General features: G+C 42.0%; 1 protein-coding gene and 1 long non-coding RNA gene across 2 annotated transcripts in view; one reads left to right on the forward strand and one right to left on the reverse strand.

The window, feature by feature from the left end:
• The window catches only part of Itga8 (integrin subunit alpha 8), a 196,450-nt gene that overhangs the window by 159,054 nt on the left and 9,459 nt on the right, over positions 1-27,937 (reverse strand). Inside the window, 2 exon segments of the mRNA NM_001173972.1 lie at positions 3,467-3,590; positions 6,517-6,617. Coding sequence (NP_001167443.1) covers positions 3,467-3,590; positions 6,517-6,617 — 225 coding nt within the window.
• On the forward strand, positions 13,805-17,801 carry LOC148000295 (uncharacterized). Its single transcript, XR_015641888.1, has 2 exons — positions 13,805-14,085; positions 16,796-17,801. It is a non-coding gene; the product is annotated as an uncharacterized LOC148000295 (long non-coding RNA).

Here is a 27,937-nt window from a genome sequence, read left to right on the forward strand (position 1 = left end):
TGCCAGAAGATTCTAAGGTTTCAGAGTCAATGGGCATGTGTGACTTATGGACTCTTCCCAGGTGCTACTGTTGGAAATTCCTTTGTTTCCCACTGCAAATGTCACCTGCTAGCAAACTCTTCCCCTCACCCTTCCTGAAAATTTTCCGTTTTTTCCGTCCCTCCAGATTTGGGTAACGCCATTGAATATATACACGATTATTTATTTATGTAACATTTTACTACTTGACATTGTGTTGTGAGTTTATTTTTGGTTTGCTCCCCCTCTCTTCCACAAGAATGTCCACCCTTTGGACAGTTTGCTTTCTGTAGTCTCTTGGCACACTCACTCCCTACTTCGTTGTAGGCATGCATGTTTTGCAACCTACTTTTAAATAAGGGTTCAAACTCTCTAGCCCACCATCCAGCCGAGGTGGTGGAAGAGAAAAGTTATCAGGGTACAGGGAAAGAGGATCTGTTCAGCAATAGTTCCTTAAGTTCCTTAAGTTCCTTAAGTCCTCTTAAAGGTGAGCTGAATCTTCTTTGTCAGAAGTTCAGTCCTGTAGCAAACACCAAATACGATTCAGCAGCTGAAGACCGGTCCTCTAGGCAGGCAGACACCAGGCACAAACCAAGCATGAACCAACAGCCACAGTCCAATCCTTTCAGCAGGCAGCTGTAGTTCAATCCTAGCGAAACTGCCAGGCTCGCCAACTGGCCTGAGGGGAGGCTGTGGAAGCAGCAAGCTGCCACAGGAACCCCAAGAGCAGTTCTTGGGTGAGTTTCTCTCCGTGTCAGCTGTGATGGTTTGTATCTGATTGTCCCAGGGAGAGGCACTAACTGGAGTAGGTGTGGCCTTGTTGGAGTGGGCGTGGCCTTGTCGGAGTGGGTGTGGCCTTGTTGGAGTAGGTATGGTCTTGATGGAGTAGGTCTGTTACCGTGGGTATGGTCTTTAATACCCTAGTCTTGGCTGCCTGGAAACCACAGTCTTCCACTTGCAGCCTTCGGATGAAGATGTAGAACTCTCAGCTCAGCCTGCACCATGCCTGTCTGGATGCTGCCATGCTCCCACCTTGATGATAATGGACTGAAACTCTGAACCTGTAAGCCAGCCCCAATGAAATGTTGCCCTTTATAAGACTAGCCTTGGTCTCGGTGTCTGCTCACAGCAGTAAAACCTTAACTAAGACGGCAGCTTTACCACAAGTTGTGCTCAACAATGCTATGTGAGTCAAACCAATTACATGCATGTCTTTAGGGAAGAAGAGCAAGGTGGAGCAAACCAAACCAACCCTCGGTGCTCCTCCCCGCCGTCTGTGGTTCACATTTATACCCCCTCATCACTGGTCCTTTCACATGTTTGCTATCTCCAAACATCCTTTCACCTGTGTCTTCTCCAGGAAAACAGCCTTTCACGTGTTTACCTCAGCAAGACACCCTATCACCTGTGTGCCCCAGCAAACCATCGTCTGACATAACTTCCCAAAGACCTAGAAGTTTCCACCTCAGTTGGTGTCAATGTGTTCAGTAAACACGTGTGTTGACTGAATAACTGAGTCCCATTCTCCTCAGCGTAAATTCTTAAGTTTTAAAGATGTTAAATAAAGTCCTTAACCTCAGGACTATTTCTCTAGCTCCCACCTAGGAAATCAAACTTTGTTTCCTGCCAAAATCCTCATGATTTTAAACCACTTGGGTTTAAAAAGTCCAAGTTTGGTTTGGAGCTGTATATCCCAGTGGCTTCTTTATTATTGTCCCTTTAAAGTCCCTGATCTGCTCTTTATCTTCACTGTTTTATCCTGATATCTGCTTACTTACTATCTTCCCCCCAATTTAATCTAGAATCTAAAAAGAAATAAGTGTATAGAAGAGGGAAATTTTATTTTTAGTTTTGTGGACAATCTGTAATAGCTTCAGGTGGAGTCTTTTTTTAAAAAAAGTTAATATCTAAAATAAGTTACTCTAATTTTCCCTGTAGTGACATCTATCCACATTGTATTCCCATTAGGAGGAGGAGGAAGAAGAAGAAGAAGAAGAAGAAGAAGAAGAAGAAGAAGAAGAAGAAGAAGAAGAAGAAGAGGAAGAGGAAGAGGAAGAGGAAGAGGAAGAGGAAGAGGAAGAGGAAGAGGAAGAAGGGGAAGGGGAAGGGGAAGGGGAAGGGGAAGGGGAAGGGGAAGAGGAAGAAGAAGAAGAAGAGGAAGAAGAAGAGGAAGAAGAAGGATGTAAAGTTCTTTTGTTGTTTATGTACATCTCCCAGTGATCTACCAAAAACGTAGAAAAATGGATAGGTTTACAAAGGAATTTACAGGGGATAATTAATTAGTAATTGAATTTCCCAAATTGGATGTCAGCACTCATAGGACTACACTCATTTGCTTTAAAGGCTACTTTGTGTGGTGGAGTATGCTTGCACTCAACAATTCGGAGGCTGATGCAGGAAGATCAACAATTTAAAGTCAGCTTGGTCTACACAGCTAGTTCAAACCCAGAATAAGAGGCACAGAAAGAATGCTGTTCTGGGAGAACCCAGGACTGCTAGATGATATTTGAGAATGAAGGGGAGTCAACATTTTAATCAGAAAGTGCGGCTTGCAGACAGCAAGGACACGTCTTCCAAACAAAGCAACAATTGATAACGCAATGTTGGTATTAGAAATATGTTCAGTCCAATCACCCTTGCTTCCATAAATAAGTAGGGTGGCCAGACAACATCTTGTGGGACAGAGTATGGATTTTCAACAGAAACTGTTAGTTGAGAGCCAAACTCAAGGATCCAAAAGATTAATTCTACCAAAGGCTATCTAAAAACTGACTTTTATATACAGAAGAACCAGCAACATAGCTCACATATGGGTACTTGTTGACACAGCTGATGACCCAAGCTTCATCCCTAAGACTCATAGTGGGTGTGAAGGAGAGAACCAACTCTTTATTGTCTGACTTCTGCACTATGCTGTGGCATGTATGTGTATATATACATGCAAAATAAAAACTTTTAAAAGAAAATCGTGGTGGCTTGAATGAGAATGGTTTCTATAGGCTTATATATTTGAGTGCTTGGTCCCCGGTTAATGAAACTGTTTGGGAAGGATTAGGAGGTGTGTCCTTATTGGGAAAATGTGTCATGGTGCTGGGCTTTGAAGTTTCAAAACAAAAGCATTCTAGTTAGAGTTCTTATTCTTTCTGCCTCCTACTTGAGGATCAGTTGTAAGCTCTCAGCTACTGTACCAGCACCATGCCTTCCTGACTGCTGCCATGTTCCCCATCATGATGCTCGTGGACTCACCCTCTGAAACTGTAAGCCCCAATAAAATCTTTTCTTCTGTAAGTCGCTTTAGCCATAGTGTCTTAGTTGCTTATAAAAATAACAAACAAACAAACAAATGAATAGATCTATAGAATTCTGATCTTGAGTATCTTCTGTCGCAGCTTTTAAGCTTCAAGGCTTTCAAGCTCAACTTGACTTTGAAGGAATCTAAACAACTTACTGTTCCGACAGGGTGAGTGCTCAGCGTAAGCACTGAAGTTCTGAATTGCTACATAGCATGTGCCAACCGGGTCCTTTGCTGGATTAGGCTTCAGAGTTCTCCAGTGATATAAAGGGGCACAAGCCTGTGGATACCAAAGGCAAGAAATACAGTTTTGATTTAGGTTTCTCAGACAACAGCTTGATTTGAATTTTTGACTAGTAGTCTATGGCCACACCACTCTGAATATTCCCAATCTTGTCTGAATTTGACAAGTATACCTAAAGTTATAGGTAATTATGTTAAATGATGCATGAACTAATGGACCTTCAGCATGCTTGTGAGCGTCACGGCAGCCAGAGACAAACTTCCAAAGCCAATTTTTAATATAGACTCATTTTAAAAGTTGTAAAAAAAAAAAACTATATATAAGAGATGATCTGATCTCACAGTACAGTTTTGAATTAAATAAAACGAGAACTGGCAAAAGAAAATTATTTTTTAAAAAGTCAAGAACTCACATTTTCTATTAATTTCTTTTTTTAAAAGGGGACTATCTAACAGCAAATAACATTCAAGCAGTGGATGCATTAATGCTGTCTTCAAATAACTCATCTCTTCTTTTGTTTTTAATCTCTATTAACTTGAGTATTTCTTATTTACATTTCGATTGTTAGTCTCCTTCCCGGTTTCCGGGCCAACATCCCCCTAGCCCTTCCCCTCCCCTTGTATATGGGCTTCCCCTCCCCATCCTTCCCCCATTACTGCCCTCCCCCAACAATCACGTTCACTGGGGGTTCAGTCTTGGCAGGACCAAGGGCTTCCCCTTCCACTGGTGCTCTTACTAGGCTATTCGTTGCTACCTATGAGGTTGGAGCCCATCTTCTTTTGTCTCCTTGTTAATTTTCCAAAATGGCTTTCGAATCAATGGACTCATGCGGGTTTATAAATCTCTGCTCTGTAGACTGACTTAGCTTATTACTAAAGTTTTATCTTATGAACTTTTAATCAATATCTGCTATGTAGGCAGGCTACCTCATTATCATATTTTTAACTAGTTTTAATGTATTGGTTTTTGTTCATTTAAAAAAACAAAACAAAACAAAACAAAACGGGAGGTCCAAAAGCATTGAGGACCAGCAAGGATTCGAAGGACAAATGCTAATGACAGACACACATTTCTAAGGTATTGTGACCCAAGGGGAAACAGCCCGATTCTCTGACTGCTTGCTTTAGAGAAATTCATCCTGACCAACTCCAGATAAGCTTCATGATGGAGATGGACTCCTCTAGTCATCCCATAGATACATGCTCAATTTTAAATTGGCAATATACCCTGCAGGCTATAAGCAAAACATCCCATGATTATTTCCAGGTAAACTGTAGAGCAGTAACTTTGAGAACTATGCACACTACACAAACATTTGGTCACATTAAAGCCTTGCTTAGAATTCATTTAAGGGCTAGCCATACTAAACATGGAGCTTTCCATGAGAAATCTCATTAATAAATGAATGAAATCATATGCGTGGCATCTAGAGAACAGAAAACAGGTTATTATGACTGAGCTCTTGCATCTAGGATTTAATGTTATGCAATTTGTCATATTGGATACTTATTAGATGGCTTACAGTTCTAGTTTTAGGACTTTGGTGAAATCAAAAACATAGCTTGTTACACTGTGCCTTGTGATGCCAGTTCAGGGAATACATTGGTGAAATGAGAGAACTTCCTTCAAATTAGCTTCCTTAATATCAGGAGTTTTACCAGCAAAAGTTAATTTCAACTATAATAAGAAAAGTATGCTTCACTCACGGCACACTCTGGTTTCTTCATCTTTTCAGTTGATCTATTTTATATACTTCATTATTAAAAAAAATCTTGCAAACAAAATAAACACTACACGCAAAACTTTATCTGACCCAGTATGCATCTCGGTGAATGGTTAGACCTGTGGAGCGTCACACTGGGTTTCACACTTTGGCTACTAAATGCATTTTTAGCCACGTAACTACCATGAAGAACCTGTGGCAGAATTAGGACTAGAAAAACAATCGGCTTTATCTCCTCTTTCATGGCTCATGTTTAATACATGCATTGAGTCCTTCTACAAACTAAAAACAAGCCAAAACAAAAAAAAAACCCAACCCTCCAGATCTATTAAAATCATTCATTTCTCCATAGATGGGGCACAGATAATCATTTACAGCAGTAAGAGAATGAGAGCAAAGTTAGAGCCTTTGCAAGCGGAGTGATCCAAGCCTAAAAGCAGGGTCGCTTGCTGGGCAGTGGTGGTTCAAGCCTTTAATCCCAGCAGAGGCCGAGGCAGAGGCAGAGCCAGGTCGATCTCTGTGAGTTCAAAGCTAGCCTTGTCTACAGAGCTCGTACCAGGACAGCCGAGGCTACACAAAGAAAGCGTATCTCAAAAACCAACAAAACAAAACAAAACAAAAAAGTGGGATTGCTTACTTTGAAAATCATTAACGAATTCAGAAGTAGCGATCATCTGGTAGTTTTTAAAGCTCTTCCTATAAAGAGAAACTTTTCCACTGTTCTAAACTAGTTACCACCACGCACAAACATTTAAACAACCCTAGAGTGTTTTCCCTTGACTTTCTGGTTTTTCTCTGGTTCAATTTCAAATAGCCTTTTAAATTGGTCTTAAGCAATAAAGTGTCTACCCCTGTAAAATGTAGCTTTTAATTTTCCATCTTTCCTAGTAATTTTTAAAGTGTTTGAAAATATCTGAAATTTTAGAGGGGGAAAGGTTTCATTTCCTATACCTTTGAGAGCATTTTAAAAATAGTCTTGGGGCTGGGGATTTAGCTCAGTGGTAGAGCGCTTACCTAGGAAGCGCAAGGCCCTGGGTTCAGTCCCCAGCTCCGAAAAAAAGAACCAAAAAAAAAATAGTCTTAACTTTCCATCACTGAGTCTCTGGTTTTACGTACCACATTGCTTTGAGCTGCCAGTAAGTCTACCAATGTACCCAAATACAAGAGGCATTTGTGTCAACCAGGCACTAAACTGTGTGAAGCACAAGGCAAGCAGTTCCCTGACCCATTCATACTCACCACAACTTTTCCTTTGTGAGCTCTCACTGTGGCTCCAAACCATTGGTTTGATTTAAATTCTATAGGCTCTTTGGTTCCATTAACTCTGATTTTCCTGTTGTCTGACAAGAATGATAAATTATGAACAGTTTATGAAGTATGGTGGCCAATTAAAATATAGACTAATAAATATATATTAATAAAAGTATAGTAGTAAACATGTAAAAATACATAGATATATTAATAAATACAATAAATACAGAATAATAAAATACACAGCAATAAAAATATACATCAGAAAAATGAATGCCAATCTGTCTTCAACTTTTCTAAAAAGTTGAGGAGAAAATATTTCCAAGGGTCAGAATTACCCTGATTTTAAAGCCAAACACAGACCCCACAAGAAAGAAACCCATGCCATCATTTCAGAGGTGTAGACAAAGCATTGCCAATGTTCAGCATTCCTTCATGCTAAAAATCCTCAGTAAATTAGGGATGGCAGGAAGAACCCAGAGAGGCCACATATCACACACCTGTAGTTAGTATCATACTCCTGGGTGAAAAGTTAAAATCTTACATCTAGGATCAGAAATGAGAAAGAATACCCTCTTCTTTCATCTATTTATGTGTCTGTGTGTCTGCTTGCTTGTGAGCATGTACACATGTGAAGAGTGTACACATGTGAGCATGTACACATGTGAAGAGTATACACATGTGAGTATGTACACATGGGAACAGTGTCCACAAAGCCCCTAGAACTGGAGTTATGGGCAGTGATGAGCTTCCCCATGGGTGCTGGAAACTGAACCTGGATCTTCTGAAAAGCAGCAAGTGCTTTTAACCGCTGGTCCATCCCCAAAACCCCTGCCCTGTCCACATATCTGCAACATAAAGTTAGAAATGGGCAGAGTTACACAAGACAAGAAAAAGAAAGAATCAGCATTGAAACCAGAAAGGAAGGAAAAGAATTCTCTGTGCAGGTAATGTGCTTTTATATGTGGAAAACCCTAAATGCTCCAAAACAAAACAAACTTCCCAAAGCCCAAAACATGAGAAATAAATTTTTGATGAAGTTTCAGGATACAAAATTAATAAACACAAATGAGAGAGCTAGAGACATAGCTAAACGATGGAGTGCTTGTTCTGAATATGTAAAGGCCTGGGTTATGGTACCAGAAACACACACACATTATCAGAAACACATGCACACGCACACGCACACACATGCACACATGAAAAAAAGGGAGGGAGGAAGTAGGGAAGGAGGGAAGGAAGGAAGGAAGGAAGGGAGGAAGGAAGGAAGGAAGGAAGGAAGGAAGGAAGGAAGGAAGGAAACCAGAACTAACTATGGTGGCACATCCAGTCCCCAAATCAGCTGAAGCATTAGGATTGTGAATTTGAGGCAGCTTATGCTGCATATAATGGTCAAAACTAGCTTAGACTATATAGGATACTTTTGACATCCCCCAAAACATCAGTAGGATTATTATATATTAACAATGAGCTGTGGATAAATTAAAGAACACAGTTAAACATAGTATCAACAATTTTATAATAAGTTTTTACCAAATTTGTTTAGTACATTAGTACCTCAAACCCACAAAAGAAACTGACAAAGACACAAATCAGGGGGAAAAAATAGCCCATGTTCCTGGGTTGGAAGAAATCCTGTTGTTCGGTGTCCATGATAATGTAATTGCAGACTTAATACAATCCCTCTAAAAATCCAAATGATATTCTTTACAGAAAGAAAATTTCATACTGAGTTGAAAAGACCCCACATAGCCAAAACAACCATAAACAAAATGAACAAACCTGGAAACATTGGAGCTACTTGACTTTAACATATAATACGTTGGCATAAGTATAAAAATCAAAATACCATCACACTGGCTTTAAAGATGGACGCATGGGCCAATGGGCCCAGGTAGAGAACACAGAGACAAACTCACACATTTTCAGTTTATCTAGCTGATCTTCAACAAAAATGTTAAGCCTATACGACAGAGAATAGATAATAGTGTTTCAATAAATGGTTGGGACCATTAGGTGACCACAGGCAGAAGAACAAAATTGGACCCTTATCTCCTACACACTCACATACAGAACCCACTCGAAATGAATTATACCTGGAAACTACTAAAAGAATGTTAAGAGAGAACTTTATGGCATTGGTCTCAGCAAAGATTTTTTTTTTTTGAACATGATCTCTGCAAGTCCAAGCAACAAAGCAAAAATAGACCATGGGATTGTGTCAACATGGAATGAAGACATGACCTATGGTGTGGAAGAAAGTATTTGCAAACCACACATCTGATAAGTTAATATCTCAAACAACCCGACAGCAAGACAGTGATAATGCCAGTTAAAAACTGAACAAAGGACTCGAACAAGCATTTCTCAGACAAAGACATCATAAAGGTAGCAAACAGGTAAACAAAAATGTGTTCAGTACACTAATCATCAGGGGAATGAGAACTCGAACCATGGTGAGATATTGACTCAGCTCAGGAAGAGGAAAGACATTATTACTAAAAAGACTAAAGCAACTTCTGGTGTGAATGTGAGAAAGGAACCTTTACAGCAGCTGGGTATAGGTTCACCTGCCCTGGAAATCAATAGGTAAGTTCTTTCAAAGATTGAAAGTAGAACTGATTCATCTGCACCCCTCCAGTGTCTATATAGAAGAAAATGGGGTCAGTATATTGACCAGATATTCATACTCTGCTCAATGTGGAATTGCTCACAACAGCCAAGATATGGAGTCTTCCTTAGTGTGCTCCATCAGATGAATGAGTTAAAAAAATGTGGGTCAAAAACCCTCTGAGAGCCCAACAAGCAGCTGAAAGAGACAGGTGCAGATACTTACACACAACCAAGCAATGGACAGAAACTGAGGATCCCTGCGGTTGAATTAGGGAAAAGCTGGAAGAAGCTGAGGAGGAGGGCAACCCCATAAGAAGACCAGTAGTCTCAGCTAGCCTGGACCCCCCACCCAGATCTCTCAAACACTGAGCCACCAACCAGGCAGCATACATGAGCTGATATGAGGGTGTGGGGAGATCTGGTAGGGTGGGAGTGAGAGGGTGGGGTCATCTTCTTGGAGATGGGGAAGGAGGTATGGAATGGGGAGCAGTTGGGGGAAGGACAGGGAGTGGGTAGCAGTTGGACTGTAAAGGGAGATTAAAGAATAATTCAAAAAACATGATAGATTATTTGACCTGATAAAGTAAGGGAATTCTATCCTTTGCAACAATATGGGTGAATTCTGAAGATTCATCATTCAGTATGTAGCCAATGGTTTTTTAATAATTTATTATATAAAGAAAACTCTAAGAGAATAGATTTTGAATGCTATTTGGACAGGAAAAAATGTTAACGATTATAGTTGATTGTTGTGGTTTTGAATGAGAAATGTCCCTCCTAGGCTCCTGTATTTGAGCACGCAGTCCAGTTGGTGGCGCTGTTTGGGGTAGTTATAGGATCTGTAGGAGGCACAGCCTTGCTAGAGAAGGAAAGTCACTGAGGGAAGGCTTTGAAGATGTATAGCTTCACCCTATTTCTTTCCATCTGTTCCCTATGTGTAGATGCAACCCAGCCCATCAACTTACAGCTTCTGTTCTCACACATACCCCATCATGATAGGCTCTGGTCATCTGAAAGCATGAGCCAAAGTCCTTTTTTTTCTCAAAGTTGTTCATGGTTATAGTATTTTATCACAGTAACGAACAGAAAACTAATACAGTGATAGATACATTAAATAGTTTGACTTAGATACTCTATAGCATATATATATATATATATATTTACTTGCCGATTTAAATATATTTGAAACCTAATTTTAATACACTGTGGGAACATCTCTTTAAGTCTAAGCTACGGTTTTCAGGCTGGGAATATGGCTCAGTTGTAGAGTGCTTGCCTAGCATGCATGATCCCCTGCTCTGAAAAGAAAAATAGCTTTCATGGGAGTGGCCTTCATTGTATGTGTACAAAATGAAAATGTGTAGATGCTCTCTCCCAACTTAAAGGAAAGTTTCCCTTATATTTCGTATTGCAGAGAGAACTCCATCTTCTATATTCTGTGGGCTCTGGGCAACCTGAATGTACATATCAGTAATTCCTGACCACCAGATCACTGTCATTGCTTTGAAGAAAGCTGAGTCATTTTCTGTTGTAAAACATGCACAGTTCTCCCTAAAGACTATAGCGATTGCCCAGCCATAAAGAGTGCTACCCATTCAGAGGACAAGACACCACTTCCCAGCACGCACTTGGGCCACTCATAACCAACTGCCTATAACTTCAGTTTCAAGGAATCCGAGGTTATCTTCAGGACCCCCGTGCACATGGGAGGTATCTATACACACAGAGAAACACACATACATTGCATAATAAAAAGAAACCTTTAGAAAAGAAAAAACATCTTCTCTCTGGCCAGATGAACAGCAAGTTTCTCAGAGTGCATCAGAAGCCAGCATGAAGGATGCTCAGAGGTTGGCTTAGAGCTGGGTAAGGTGTGTCCGTAGTAGTACTGAGGAGAACCTGTCAGTAAGGCTTTCCACTCCCTTGTGCATATCTCCACCAGATGGAGGTAAGATAGGGAGAAACTTAGCCCAAGTATAACGCACTTTAGGTCCCAATCACACACAGAGATCTTCCCTTCTCCCGGTTCATAGACCAGCTTGCCACATGATTTCACCTGCCCCGCCCCAACAAGGTGCTCTAAAGGTTGAGTAAAGGCTGAGGTTTTCTTAAGGAGATTTGACCTGAGCCATCTTACCTGCATGTGTTTCCTCTCGTACAGATTTTATTTTTCTTCCTCATCTCTCAAATAAATACATTATAAAATGAAACTCTAAGCCCTACTAGGTAAGGCCAAAATAAACACCTAATTAAGACTCTGGCTGAGTTTACTTGTGACTATGGACACTTTTTAAAAAAAAATAATATATTCGATCTGAATCTAAAATTTACACCTCGACATGTTAGTGGCCAATCATGAATTTCCTTTTCAAAAATCTTCACTTTGATGTTTCCGGAGTGTGTTTTAAAAGACGAGTTCTGGAAGTTTTCACCCCAAATGCACACAACTGGCAAAGAATTAGGTCATCTTGCAGCTGAAAGGCTGGAATGGAATTTATAAACACGCCATTTATGTCTAGGCAGCATGGGCGACCAAAAACTCACAGCCGAGGGATCTTGCTTCCACCAACTGGGTGATGTTAGCTGATCCGCCCAACTGGTGTGAGTCCTTCTGTTTGAGGCTGCTTTTCAGGTGGTCAAAGTCACCACAGTCACACCAAAGAGATGGCATGGAGGATATTTATAAATGGGAAGTCACGTGAAGCAGAATCTTCTAGCAATCTGATCAAATGTTCATAACCTTTTTTTTTAAAGCATCTAATTAGAAACTCAGAAAGTCCAACCTACATCTGGGAATTGGAAAGGGCCTCCTGGACACCGACGCATACGAGGCTATGTTAGTGATTTGTGGGGCTTGGGGAGAAAATGCGTGACACCTCACCAGGTTGTCAGTGTGGCTTTGATTAAGCCCGGGGAGAAAGTACTGGAGTGGCTTTGAAACTTCTAACTAGTAAAAGGGTCAGGAACATCCATAGTTAAAAGAGATCCTCACAGGGCTTAAGAAACACAGGCTTCTGTAAGGAAAGAAGTAAATTATGAGGAAAATTACTTGGTTTTGTGAGACGGAGTGGCCTAAGTCTGTCTGGGTGGCTACTAAGTTATTTGTTTGTGTTTTTTTATTATTGTTTTGTTTTGTTTTGATTTGGTTTGGTTTTGGTTTTTTGCTACTATAGGTTGAGCTGGATGATAACTTTACCCAGAGAGGAAAGTATGGTTATTTGGGGGAAACCATCTTTTTCTGGTTGAAAAATGCCAATGAATGAGTTTTGTTGATTCCATTTCCAACCCAAGTCGTGTAACAGAGAAGATTCCATTTACATCGGTCTCAGTTCCCTCTGATCATCTGTTAGGATGTGGGTGTGTTATTCTTTCATGGACTCTGAATGTACACAAGTCATCTTCGTAAAGTTCTGTTTGGGTCTACAAACTGGCGGTAAGGCCCCATTGCAGAAGACAACACCCACACGACTCATTTATCATGGGGAGGTAGAGATGCTGCTCACATAGACCCTTCATCCCGTCTTCCAGTGTCTATGACACGGCATGGTACTCCACAGGCTGCCTAAAGAGAAAATTAAACACCAACCAAACCACAAAACCTTTGATCTCCAATCAGTCCAGCCTGCAAAATACACTAGGGCAATGGCGGCATGAATCTTGTGAGCGTAATCGATGGAGGTCAGATTTGACTTAAGGCCCACTCCGAGAGATGTGACCCATGCCTGACACTGCTGGGGTGACAGAGAACCAGAGTCAAGCGAGTCCAAGACCTAGAATAAAAGCAGATGCTGTTGATTTTTTTAAAAAGTAATGATTAAATGACTCCTAATGACATTCTGCTATACTCATAGATCAGTGCCTTGCTCAGCCAACATCAGAGAAGTTTTCTCCTCAGCAGATGGGAACAAATAAAGATACCTAATGGCCAGACATTATGCAGACAAAGAGATCTTGGATTGGAACACAGCTCTAATGGAGATTTCTCCATCAAATCCCTTCCCTCAAAGTTCAGGAAAACCTGCAGAAGGAGTCGGGGAGACAGAAGAGACAGAGAACACTAGGAGAACAGGGCCTTCTGAAACAACTTAGCCAAGCTCATGTGAACTCACAAAGACTGAAGCGGCAACCTCAGGGTCTACACAGGTCAACACCAGGTCCTCTGCATACCTATTACAGGTTTCAGTTTAGTACTTTTATGGGGCTCCCAAATCCGTTAACAAGCAGGTCTCTGTTTCTTGTGCCTTCTCTTACAGTTCTCTTTTTCTGTTGGCTTGGCTTGTCCAACTTTGATATTTCATTTGATCTTACATTTTATATTTTATTTTTAAGGTTCTGTTTGGGGCTGGTCAGGTGGCTCAGTGGGAAGGGTACAGGTCACATCGGGTTGAGCCCATTAGATCCACGTGAAGGTAGAACGAGAGAACTTCCTGCATAAAGTTGTCGTCTTCCGTCCACTCGTGTGCCCGTACATGCACATCACGCACATGTACAATAAGAATACAGTTAAACAAATAACATAAAAGCAAACAAATAGAAATTCTGTTTCACGAGGAAAAAATGAAGTTGATCAATAAACAGACGGCTCTCAAAAGACAAGGTGAACGGTGAGCATTTGAAAAATAACTCTATGTCTTTAACTGGGTGGGAAAGGCAAAGTAAAACTGCGCTGAAATTTCACGTCACACCAGCCAGCATGGCTGCCGTGAGAACAAGTGGCAAATGCCGAGAAGAACTCAGAAGCCCACTTACGTTCTTGGTGGGCGTATGAAAGGATGCGACCACGGTGGAAATCAGCTGCCTCAGGATCCAGCGATACAACACCACTCCCGGCTATTTACCCAAAGGATTCTAAGTCAGCGTTTCACAGAGATCCTTAGACACCCCTGTCTATAACTGTGTCATTCACAGTAGCCAAGATAAGGAAGGCTGAATGACCACCAGCTGGTGAGTGGATAGACATAAGGTGGCCCTTTTACACGATGAGAGTTTTATTACTTGGAGAGTGAAATCGTGTCCTTTGAAGGGAAATGGATGGAGCTGGAGACCAGCACACCCTAGTGAAAAGACACATTTCTAGGATTTTCTTATGAGCAAAATTCAGGATGAACAAGCAACTCACAGGAGATTTGGCCAGGAGGAAGCCGGGGAGCCTGTCACTGTCTGGTGCAGCTGGAGGCAGACTCGTGGGATTCAGGAGGGGCAGATGATGCTTGGCCGGTTTAGCAGCTCCTATAGGTCCTCCTGACAGCCATGTCTGTGGTTGGCACACTCCTGGCTGCCTTGATCCATGGATGCTGCTTTCTTCCCGGGGTTCACAGGCTCTCAGATGCTGTAGTAAGTTCTTCCCTGATGACCACCGGCAAAGGGCACTCTATTTTCCTGCCCAGATCCAAACCCAAACCCTAACTGTGTTAATGACAGGAACCCAGAGCATTCTGCACTGCACAGACCGGAAAAAGACCACTCTATCTTAATAACCCTCTAACAGGTTACAAAAGACAGGTGAAACAATGTCCGAACTTGGGAAACACTTATGAAGTAACCGTATGCAATTTAAAGTTTCCCAAGTGACAGGAGACCTTCACAAGGTTAATAAACAAGTAAAATTCCATATGACCTTTTTCTCCAGAGAAGCAACGATACAATTAAAATATACAGAACTCCGAAACCAAGATACAAAAGACAGAAATTCAATAGAAACCCCTATGCAAATGGAATTCTTATACACTGCATATAAACTAATTCAGTCACCATTAAAACAGTATTGGGGGGGTCCTCCAAGAAGGGAGAATACAACAGTATTGTACAGAACATATCGATAAACTGGTATGACCAAGTTTGTACCACTCTTGGGTATTCACCCAAAGGACTACAGGCCAACACATCACAAAAATATGTGTACATTTCTGCAGCGTGATTCACAACAGCTAAGTTACAGAACTAACCTAACTAACTGTTCACCAATAGAAGGATTTAGATAAAATGTAGATATGTACCTGAAGGGATTTTTCAGTTCTAGAGAAGGACAAAGTTAATATAGAAAAGCACAGAGACACTGGTGTTCACACAGGGCAGAATTGAAAGTATCCCAGATTTCTCACATTCATAAACATTACAGTTCATTTTCTACCATCCTATCTTCCTCCTCTAGGTGTGTTGGCTGAATCATGAAGGGTGCGTGTGTGTGTGTGTGTGTGTGTGTGTGTGTGTGTGTGTAAAATAGTACTGGAGCTAAGAATAGAGCTCAGTCAAAATGCTAGCCTGCAGGTATAATGAACTGAATTTGGTCCCCATTACCCACACAAAAGCCATATGAGGTGGCACACGCCTGTGTAATCCCAAGAACTGAGGAGAGAGAAATAGGAGCATCCTTGAGCTAGCTAGTTTAGCCACACTGGTGCGCTCCAAGTTCCATGAGATCCTCTCTCAAAAACGTAAGACAAAGAACAAACAAAGGAGACAGCTGACACTGAGCTCTGGCCTCTGTGTGCACTCACACATGCAGGCATGCACATGAGCACACAAATAATTTCATGAACAATATATACTCAGGCTCAGCGTCTGTCAAGGGTCAGATAACAAGTGTTTCAGGTTCTGCTGTCTTCCACAGTCTGTTACAACTGCCCAGGCCTACACGTATAGTGAAATCAAACCACAGCTAGTACATAGGAACCTGGGCTCGGCTGAGTCTCAAAGAATTTTATGTATGGGCACAGAAACTGAAATTCCATAGAATTTTTATGTGTAATGAACTATTCATTAAATTGTTAGCCAGTTAAAATTTAAAAGTACACATAGCTTACAGGTTGTTTAAGAATAACAACAACAACAACAACAACAGTCTAGTTGTAGTTTGCTAACATTCGATAGAATATTTTTAATTCGATAAACAGCATTCTGTAATCTTTAGGTTTCACATTTAACAAGTCTGCAAGAGACAGCTTGAAGGGCTAGCTGGATAGACAGACGCACAGGTATATAGACACATAGATGGGTGCATTGTTGGACAGGTGGATAGACTGGCCAACAGATAAATCTAATTCATTCCCACATAATCCTTATGTAGTATTATATATCCCATTAGATAGTCACGTATGTTTTAGGTATCCATCTCACATGCACACGAATATTTAATTTTTTTTGTTTTGATATTACCAAATATGTGGGATCTGAGCATTCTTATAAAATCCAGTTCATCAGATATTAAAGTTAGCTGTAATTTCCAGCTATACCAGCAGAGCCGGGGGCAGGATGGGGAATCTATTATTCAGGACAGTTAAGGTTTTCCCAGCCACTTGGCTGGGAAACGGCATCTCCGTTTGCCATTGTTGTTGCTGTTGTTGTTGTAGCTGCTGCTGTAGCTGTTGCTGTGTGTTGTTACGCTCCTTCAATAATAGTATCTTTGGTCACCTTTTTATGTTTGTAGACCATTCCTTCCTCCCTATTAATTTCTCATTTATATCCTTTGCTTATCTTCTTGTTTGCATGTTGACTCTACTTATTGTATGATCAATCATTCGCTTGGAGTATTGACTCTTTCGTTTTATATGTTGTGAATATCTCCTCTCTTTTTTTTTCTGTCATTTGATTTTATGGCGCTTACTGTCCATGCAGAATTCGTTGCTCCTCACGCCCTTACACACTGTGTACTTAGTTCAGCAGGTAGAGCCATGTGACCCAACACCGTTGGATTACGTCCTTTGCGTTCAACTGTGACCAAATAACTGACAGAAGCCACCGAATGGAAGAGACACCGATTTCCGTTCAGTGTCCAGTGAAGAAGCCATGTCAACAGGAGGGGCCCTGGCCCAAGTCACGTGACTTGGCTTGTCATGTGGCCTGGCTAGTCCCATCCAATCAGTGAAGAAGCAGATTGCATGAGACTGGACTAGGGCTGGGTTATACTTTGAGAGCCTACCCCCCCCCAGCAGCCAACCTCTGCCTGCGACCCCTGTGCCCTAAAACTTCTACAACCTTCCTTATCTGTGTCCTACCGGGAAGCAGTGTTAGACACAAGAGTCCGTGGGACACACTGCACATTTAAACCATGACGACCACTTATTGAACATTTAATCTCGATTTGCTCAATGATGGTTATTTTATCTCTGGAAGAAGAAAAGGAGGAGGAGAAGGAGGAGGAGGACGACGACGACGAGGACGAGGAGAAAACAAACAAACAAAACACTTATTACATATCCTAGGGGGCAACATAGATTCCCTGAGGCCTCAAACACCATCAGTTTGTGGATTTTGTTAAGAGGTAGACACAGTGATGATCTGCCCTGTGAACATACCCAGCCTTCAAGAATTCCCTACTGCCATTGCTCTTCCTGTTGTCTACAATGTTCTACCCATTGTACTATCCCAGCCTGAGAGCACTCTCCTCTTCGTTGCTCGGTGGAAGTTAAAACACCCACCTCCCCAAGACACACTGTCCTTAAGTCACCCAACTCTGACTATCTTGTCATCCTTTGTAACTTTTTTAATATTACCGACCCTTGTCTGAGATAACAGTATGATATTCTTCACACGTGTTGGCTTTCCCTTCATAATATACATTAATTCTACGCATAAAGACAGCCTGTCTCTTCTCTACTGTTTCCACTTCTTAAATAATTCACAGCACCCTGTAAGTTGTCCATAAATGTTCATTGAATGAATGGTCCAGTTTTGATGCATTTATTCAGAAGTTTACAAGGATAAATTCTTCAACATGATTTTATTGTTGTTGAAAAAGTAAGTCCATGCGTGTCAGAAAGGAAAGGAAGGAAGGAGGGAAGGAGGGAGGGAGGGAGGGGGGAGGGAGGGAGGGAGGGAGATTCACACTTTACATTTCCTTTTAATATTTTCTATAATCTGGGGGTGTAGACAAACCTGAAGATACCCCAAAAAGACACAGAGCCAACCTGAGAAATACAGATTTCTGTCAGCAAGCAGCAGTGTTTGGCCCACTCTGCTTTCCGGGCTGTGCGTGATCCCCTTTAAGCTGGTATATCTGGGCAGTCCGGGTACAGATCCAGTGGGTGGCAAGCCGGCCAGCTTTAGGTCTTTTTATTTGGGGGAATGCGTGTTTCAGAGCAGGTGTGGGATGTGGTGCTGTAGAAGGTGGCGCACACATGAGTAAGAGCAGAGTTCTCTAACTTGTTTAGTAAAATGAGAAGAATTGACGATATGAGGCTAGATCACCAGAGGAGGGCAGGAAAGGCTAAGACCACACAGGTGTGACCAAACGCATTGGCAGACGGAACAATTTTGGAAAACTATTTATAAAACTCTCGACCTCATTCTGGAAGAAACAGTAAATCTGGCTCTAGCCTTCGGCCATCACTTCCAAGCCTGTCGCCTCAGGGACTTTCTTCAAGCTGTTGTGGGAGCTGTCCAGACAGTTTTGATCAAGAAAAGAGGGAAAGAAATCTTTAAACGTTTAAATCTTGGTCATCATCAAATGTGCTGTAAAAGTTGCCTTTAGGTTGAAGCTATGCTTGTGAGAATAAAGAAGAGTCATACGCAAAGCTCAAGATAAAATGAGGGTGTCCGATGATCCCTTATCTAAAAGAAACAAACTCAAGAAAAGAGTATGGGTTGGGTTTTATGTCAAAGAAAATTAAAGTTCCAAATGAATTACTCTCAATTTCCCCATGTTGAAGAACTCCCTGGGGCTCCATTCTTGGCTGTTGAGAGATCCAGTGTTTAAATAAATTTCACTGGCTCCTTTCTGCCTCAGATGTTCAAGAGATGTTTTATTCTGACCGGGTAATTTGCTAACTGAAATTGGTGACTTACCTCATATATGTATACCGTATGTCAGGAGATATGTACATGAATGTGCAAATGCACATGGAGTGTGAATGAAATGTTTACTTTTGCCTAACAGATTGAGTCCCCTCGCCCTGTTCTTGACATCAGAGGACACAGGTTCTGTCTGATCTCCACGTGTGAGGCTTCCTTTCTAGTCTGGTAGCTCTCTCCTGTTCCCCACTGAAGTACACACACACACACACACACACACACACACACACACACATGCACACACACATATACACAGACACACACACAGACACACACATACACACGCACACACGCTCATATACACAGACACAGACACACACACATGCACACACAGGCACAGACACACACACACGCACACACACATATACACAGACACACACACGCACACACACATGCACACACATATACACAGACACACACACATATACACACATACACACACATACACACACATGCACACACGCACACACGCACATATACACAGACACACACAGACACACTCACACACACATGCACACACACACATATACACAGACACACAGACACACACACACACACACACACACACACACACTCCTTTCTTATTTCCAACTTCTCTAAGTAATTTTCTTAAAACCTGTTTGTAAGTGGACGATAGGATGGCTCATGCCTGCAGTCCTCACATTTGGGTGACAAAGGCAGGCACATTACAGGTTTGAGGCTAACCTGGGGTAATTAGTGAGACCCTGTCCCAAAACGACAAACAACAAAAGGGCTGGTTATGGATTTCCTCGTTAGAGTGCTTTCCAGGTATGCACAAGCCTCTGAGTTCTATGCCAATGAATATACAAGGTTGTAAATTCTCTTTTTAGGTTGAAAGTTTGTAGGTTATTTTAAAAACTTGAGACAATGAAGTGTTTTGCAAGAAGCTTCCTTCTCTGTGGATCTTAATAATAGGGACTAAGCAATGTTGTTAACAACAGCTTGAAGTATTTTCTCTGTTATTTGCTGATGGGATTATCCCGTATTCTGGGGATAATACAAGACCTGGGGAAATGCTTTATACCTGGTTAAAAGACAGTTTGTCATCTTAAAGATATAGCAATGACAAGAGAGATACTTTCTTGGTTCTTTTGTGACAAGGATGGACCATGAGGTTTGTTTTGTTTCCTTCCTTCCTTCCTTCCTTCCTTCCTTCCTTCCTTCCTTCCTTCCTTCCTTCCTTCCTTCCTCTCTCCTCTTCTCCATCTTTCTTTCTTCCTTTCTTTCTTTCTTAGTAACTTCATATCCCTTCCTTACACCTTGCCACCTACCGCAGGCAGGAGAGCTGGCCTTGAGGTCATGAAAGCTGGAGAGCTAGCCCTGCCCCTCACCAGCTGCAGCACTCAGGAGAGTGAGCCCTGTACCTTGCCAGCACAATAGAGCTGGCCCTGCCGGAGTGGGCTTGGATGAGCTGCCTGAAGGCTTGAGAGCAGGAGAGCTGCCCCTGTCCCCTGCTGGCTGCCTCATTGGGTAAGCTAGCCTGGGCAGAGCTGGTGAGCCTCACCCTGGTAGTATAGGTGTGGGAGAGCTGGTGGCATGGCCAGTTCAGCTGCCACTGAGGCCTAGATCCAGGCCTTTAAGTTGGTCCACCCCAACATCTACCCTATCTATGAACTGCTGGAATTTGTGAAGGGGCCAGTCCTATACATCCCAAGCTGCAGGGTCTCCAAGACACAGGGTAATGACAGGATATCTGAGAGGAGTCCCAGTGAGGATCCAGTATTGATAATGCAGTAGGAGCCAGAGGCTGCAAACCAGACCAACAACTCATTGCAATGAACACTTGAAAGCAAAGAGGTGTGGGAACAAAGGGTACACTGAGGGACAGACCATGACAGATTACTGCTTCTGCAGTGAGATTTTTTTTCTTTGGGGGAAGAGATTGCAAGGGTGGAGGGTGGGTATGAAGGGATGGGGAAATGAGTGGGATAGGTGCATGATGTGAATTTAACAAATAATAAAGTGTTAACTTAAAAAGCTGAAAGTAAGTTACTTAATGTCAAGCAGCTGAAAGGGCATTGCACTCCCGTTTTCTGGATGTACTTTCTGCTCCACATGGTAAACTCATTCAGCCATTCACAATTTAAGAACAGAAAAATAAATTATTCCATTCTGAAAATTATGAAACTTTTAAATTCATCTGTCAAAAACCACAATTTCAGTGTTCTCCTCCGTACATAACCAAATATTAAGATGCTGAAATGAGACAAATTTGTGCTTTTAGAGTTTAAATAATAATTTTCATATGTATGGGTTTGGGAAAGCAATAGTAAAGATTATATTACAATAATTCCTATTATATATTTTCCTGCCCTGGATAAGAACATAATTTTTCTATAATTATTTCCATATCTAAGTCATCTCCCAAAGAATAGAGAACACATTCCCAGCTTCTTGTTTTGAATAACTATAGTAGCCAAACAGCGCTATTTAGAGTTTTGTTTAGCAATAAAAATGAATGAGTTTTCTACATTATATAATAATATTTGAAATGTTTTTCATATGTGACTTAACTCAAATTTTATGTAAAGTTTGTTCTGCAAATACATATGGACTTTTGTTGAGACAGTGTGAGCAAATTTTGGAGGGCGGGGATTCTGCTGACTTATATGGTACAGCTAGGGAAGCAAGAAATTAGAAATAAAGAAGCAAAGCCATGAGCTCCCCAGGAGAAATCATAAGCCACCTGTAGGTCGTCTTAGAAACAAGGACAAAAGCAACTCCCAAGTGTGGCGCATAGGCTGAGAGGCAGACTTGTCTGTGGTCGGTCTGCAGTGAAAAAAAAACATCAATTTAACCTTGACTTCTACAAATCACTCTGCTATAGTCACATTGACTAGGTCGGTTTTCTCTCTTACCTATGCACATGTATATGAACACACACACTCACACACTCAAACATACTCACAGAGACACACACACACTCACATGCACACTCATACACACTCACACACTCACAACACACCCACACACTCACACACTCACACATACTCATACACACACTCACATACACAGTCATGCACATTCACACACACTCACACATTCACACACACACGCTCACACACTCACACACTCACACACACACACTTGCACTCTCTCTCTCACACACACACACACACACACACACACACACACACACACACACACACTACCCTTCAGCTGTCTCTCTATGTCCTTTCCTATGATGTAAGCTTTCCTTGACTTACAAAACTTCAATGCACTGGTTTTCTTAGGACTTAAACATTGCACGGACAGACTGTCATATCTGTTTTATCCATTAATTTTCTGTAATATGAGGCAACCCTGTTAACCAAGTCAGGAGCCCAGACTACATCATGGACAATCATCAACCTCATAGTCCATTCCACCATCACTTTCTGCTGGTTGGTTTTCTTAATCTCTTGCCTCTCTTTCTACCTCAGGCACCATCCCTCATGGCAGCTGCTGTACTCTTCAGCTTCTGTTGCTAACATGGCTGCTCTTGCTCCAGCTTGCCCCCTACAAATCCATTCTTTCCCCTCAGTGGCAGAGGTGTTTCTCCACTGAAATCTAGCCATGAAGAGCCTGCCATCTTGCCAAGGATCATTCTGTTATTTCCAACCAGTGTGACTTTAGTTTAGCTCCTTGATTTTTAAATATTCATTCTTTATCAAACCCCTCTTCTAGATTTTTCCCTTTCTTCTAGAATTCTCTTCCTCTCATGGAATTCTTGATCATGTGCCTCAGGTGTAGGTCCAGCTTTAAAACCCTAAGAACTTCAAATATCAGTACTATTTCTCAAAGGCACAGCATGTTTTTATTTAGTACCTGATCATTTATTTGCATAATTAATGAAAAGGGATCTCAGGAAGACCACTAGGTGACGAAAAGGTCTTCAATATGACCTCAAAGGTATGCTTTAAATACAGTATCTGACTGGTTTTCAGAAAAAGGGCTGTGTAAACTAGTTTCTCTTGGTAGCATATGAGAGTATATTTTAGCTACCATCCTGTTGCTTGGTTGAATATTATTCAGAATTCTATCTTAGTTGATAGAAGATGATGAACTAAAAATGACCCCAACCATTTGTCTAAGGAAAGAGCTCATTCAATTACATGGTTTTACATAGATCTCGCTTGCGTGTGCCTGTGCACATGGGTATGAGGCAACCCTGTTAACCAGAGACCAGAGGACAGTTTTCTGGAGTTGATTCTCTCCTTCCACTTTTTTATGGGTTCCAGGGGTTCACTTCACCTCAGGTTGCCAGAGTTGCGTAGAAGGCACCTTCCCCCACCTCGTATGAGTTTTAAAAAAAATAATTCTTCCTGACGTTGTTCAAACAGGCACCACAGAATCCAGGACTTCTTTGTCTGCAGTTTATACTTTGGAAGATTAACCTCCAAGATGGAGTTATCTTCTGGGAGATTTTTTTTAAATTCTACCCCTCCAGGTACAGCCATGCTATGAGGTGAGTGGAGACAAAGGTACATTCACTCAAGAAATGCATACAAAAATGGTTGAGAATGGTTCATGGGCACTCTGTTACTTCAATACTCGGTATGTTCTGTGTTCATGGTATCTACCTTTCCCTCTCCTCCAAGTCTTCTCTGCCTCCTCATTCTCATCTGATGGCTTTGCTTTTTGATTCACTGATAAAATCTGAAGACAATGTGAGGTAAAAAAGGTCACTTCCTTTCTGCATCCCATAAGGCATCAGCTACTCACAGCTCTTTGCCTCTCCCACTGTTCCACCCAGGACTAATGATGAACACTCTTCCCTTCATGATTCTCCAAGGCTAGACCCCCTGTTTATTTTAGAGCCCCATCCATTCCCACTTATGCTCATCACTCTCTCCTTCTGTCAACATTGCTTCCTTCCATCCCCTCTGGTTAATTTCCGTCATATTGCAGCCACACTATGGTAGCTACTGGATTATTAAAATTTCTGGGTTCCACATATAGCTTTGCACATTTGCTCTCTCTCATCATCTGTTTCCAGTCTGTTTTGACATATTCCCTTGAAACTGCTTTTTAAAACCAAACGCGCAACCTTCAGTTACCAAAACAAATCCTTTCATTCCTCACCACATTTTGCTGACATCTTGACTCACGGGGCTTCCTGTACTTTACATACTCCCCTTTGCCCCCCATCCTTCTCTAGAGGTTGATTTGCTCTGGGTCTCAGTTTCAACCTCGAGGTCCCCTCTTTTCTATTTACTCACTTCGCCGCTCTACGCTTGGTCCACACATGCCCCCCTAAGTCAGCCATTGTCTTAAATATCATCTCCACACCACTTCCAAATTTAAAATCCCTGGCATCTTGCACAAGGCCTGGGTCTATTTATCCAACAGCCCATTTGACATCCATTTGGAGGTCTAATAAGCATCTCAAATTTCACATATCTGGATTCAACTCCTGCTATTTCCTCCAAGGCATGCTCCTTTCCCAGTGTCCACTCTCAAGTCAGTTTACTCTGGGAACTAAGGTCAAACTCTTCCTCCTTTTTCACACTGTTCATCTGATCCAGAACGAGATCCTTTCAACTTAGATGTGAAATCCGGTTCCATCCATCTCTCGCTGCCCCCCTCCCCATTCCTATTCACGTCAAGCTGTATTTCTACCCCTGGACGGCTGTGAGCTGCCCTTGCCTTGTCCCCCTGGCTTCTGTTTTGGCTTGCATTCTGTTCCGTTCTGGATAACATATTCTTCATCCAAAAGCTCAATGTATCCTTAAAAAAAAATCATAATTCAAACGATCTTACTTCCTACTCAAAAAGTCCCCTGTTGCTTGTGCATTTCTTTTATTATAAAAAGCCAAATCTCAGCCCTGGCTATTAAAGTACCATATAATTTAGTGCTGCTCAGAATCTTAACAGGCACAATCCCATGAGATAATGTTAAGTGTTTAGATTCTGAAAGACAAAAGTCTGTAAGGTTTGTAGTGCCTTGAATATAAAAATTTCTGAAACCATAATCCTGAAAGATTACAACACCAAATGTCGAAACCCCCAATCTCTCCAAACCACAATTCCCTCTGAAGTGGAAGAAGCAGGAAGGAGAGTCAAGCTCTAGAAAAGACATTAGAATGGTTGACTGCACACGGGATGGCTGCGTCATGTCCGGCAGAACCAATGCATGCAGACCTGCTGAGGCATTGTTTTGGGTGTCTTTCCAGGGGTGAGGACTGTATCTAAATGGCCCCAGGCTTTTAGAAAGACTTTAGAAGGTTTCACTGTATGCATTGTTCGTTTGACTCCATGAAATTGGGTTAGCGCAATGTTGACTTGGTTTGTGTGCATTGTGCGTGTACTTAAAAACATCCACATTTCCTCAGGAGATGATGAGATGTCCTTTGGACCTTTTTGTATTTGTGAAACCTAAAATGTCTACAGATCTCAGCTCCTTGGGTAACTGGGTGGTTACCCATGAGGTATTGTTTTTAAGTCTGAGGATTTAAGTTCAGACATGTATACGATGTACTCTGTTCAAATCCACTCCTGTGCACCTCCTCCCAGATCTCCTGCCCACCAAATCTTCCTCCCAACTCCACATACTGTTTGTTTAACCCAGTGATTGGCTCAGGAGTGACTGTGGAAGAGGGAGTAGGAATGGTATGAACCAGAGGGTGTGGAGGTCTCTGGGAAGCCATGTTTCCCATGATGTTTCAATGGCTCTCATGAAACCTTTGACCTTTGCCTTCCATCACAGTGTCTCCAATGGCCATAGTTAAAAGGCTGATTGCACCCAATTACCAACCTTTGTAAGATGCGTTTATTCATTTCTTTTTTAGACCTATTTCTTTTTAAAAATTGTGTACCTGTGTCTGCACACAGGCTCCTGAGAGCATGCGTGTGTGTATATATGCATAAATACAATCAGAGGCCATAGGCCTTCAAGATCATGACCCAACCTCGCTTCCAAAGCCTCTCTGGTCTAACTTTCTACTCTTCCCCTATTCTCTAGGCACAAGCCTTTTTTGTTGCCCTCATTCATTCGCCTCCGGATTTTAACCTGGACAACACTCTAAAATACTTCTTCTTCATAAGCTTCACAGAACTTAGGCCCTTTCTTAAGCAAAAAATAAAATTTCTTAGGCAAAAATAAAAACCATCACATGTCTACAAACTTATAACTGAGTGATAAGTAAATAATAATAAAGGAGAACTGTGTCTGAAGTATAATACAGATGCTAGTCACCTGACCTTTAGACGGGCAGGGTCTCCTGCTGATGAACGTAGCCCAATGTAACATCATGAGTTCTGCAAAGCAGAAAAGGAAGCCCAGAGGAGAGCCATACAGAAGCATGTGGCCAACACCAGGAGCTTTAAAAATGGGCAGGGCCACCAGCCAGAGCACAGAGGCAGGCTACAGCCTGGGAAAGTCAAGGAAACAGCTTTTCCCAAGCGCTTCCAGAAAGAACGTGGCTCTGCCAAGATCTTGACTTTAGCTCAGGGAGACCAATTTTAGACTTGGACTTTCGGACTTTCAGAGCTCTATGGCAATCAGTGTGAGCTGTTTAAAGCCCCTGGAGTATGCTCTTCCGTGGTAGTGATAGAACGCCGAGGATTGACTCCATTTGAAGTAAATGCTCGTGCACATTCTCATACACTTCTCTCTCTGCCTCTCGCCTTGTCCCTGCTTTCCCTTGCACTCCCTACGGAGGCAAGGCCAACGCTCTCCTTGAGACCATATGCTAGAGTCTAGAAGGTCTGCCTGTATAATGTCACTAAGTTTTATTTAAAACTCTATTTTCCCTTTAGATGATGCCATAATAAGTAAATATCTGTTGGAAATAAAAGATGATTTTAAGGAAAACGATATTATGACAGGGTTGGAGAGATGGTATAGAACAAGAACCTGAGGTCTAGCCCTGGGATCTATGTTTTAAAAAGCCGGGCAAGATGGTATGCACTTGTTGTCTCAGTACTGGCAAAACAGAAACAAGAGGATCATGGGGCTTGCTAGCCAGCCATCTTAGCAGGCTGGGTGAGTTACGGTCCAATGAGAATCCCTGTCTCAAAAAAGTGGGAGGGGCATTTGCGAAATAACACGTGGTATTGACCTCCTCTGGCTTCCCCAGCACCGTACTACAACTATTCTTCACTGAACTAAACTTAGGACGAGGGTCACAGGGCTCAAACTTGGGTCTGCAAGCCGGCAAGCTTTTTACCAACTGAGATCTCTCTTGAACCCAGAACCGTATTTAGCAGGCAGCCATCCGCTGCCCTCTCCTTCCGGTACTCTTCAAAAGTTATATACCCGGGTTTGAATGTTTAAAGTTAACGTTAAAGACAAAGGTAACTTCCCATGTTCATGTTGCTCCTTTTAGACTTCAATTTTGTGAATTTATCATATTTATGTGATTTACGGCATTGACTTGGTTTACTATCGTATTTAGGCGGTTGAGATTATTATTGTTGTTATTATCTTTCTTCCTTAAAAGGATGTGTGGTGATCTTAGAATTCTAGAAACAAATTCTGTTGGGAAGTGTCAGCAGGAGATGAAGGAAGTAACTTTTTGATCAGAAAATAATTTCTGGGAGGACAGCCATGCTAGGCTCCTGTCTGTAAGCACACATAGCGTCAGTAATAGTGCCAGGCCTGTGAGTCTCCCCGTGAGCTGGATCACAATTTGGCCCTGTCTCTGGACCTCCTTTCCCTCAGTCTCTTCTCCACTTTTGTCCCTGCAGTTCTTTTAGACAGGAACAATTCAGAGTCAGAGTTTTTGACTGTGGGATGGCGACCCCATCCCTCCACTTGATGCCCTGTTTTTTGTCCCACCCCCACCCCCCCCCGGAGGTGGACTCTACAAGTTCCCTCTCCCCACTGTAGGACATTCATCTAAGGTCTCTCCCTTTGAGTCCTGAGAGTCCCTCAGCTCCCAGGTCTCTGATACATTCCGGAGAGTCCCCCCACCTCCTACCTCCCGATGTTGCCTGTTTCCATTCTTTCTGCTGGCCCTCGGGGCTTCTCTCCTGTCTGCCCCCAATACTCAATCATGTTCCC

The sequence above is a fragment of the Rattus norvegicus genome, chromosome 17 (assembly GCF_021556685.1).
Source record: "Rattus norvegicus strain SHRSP/BbbUtx chromosome 17, alternate assembly SHRSP_T2T, whole genome shotgun sequence".
Lineage (NCBI taxonomy): Eukaryota > Metazoa > Chordata > Mammalia > Rodentia > Muridae > Rattus > Rattus norvegicus.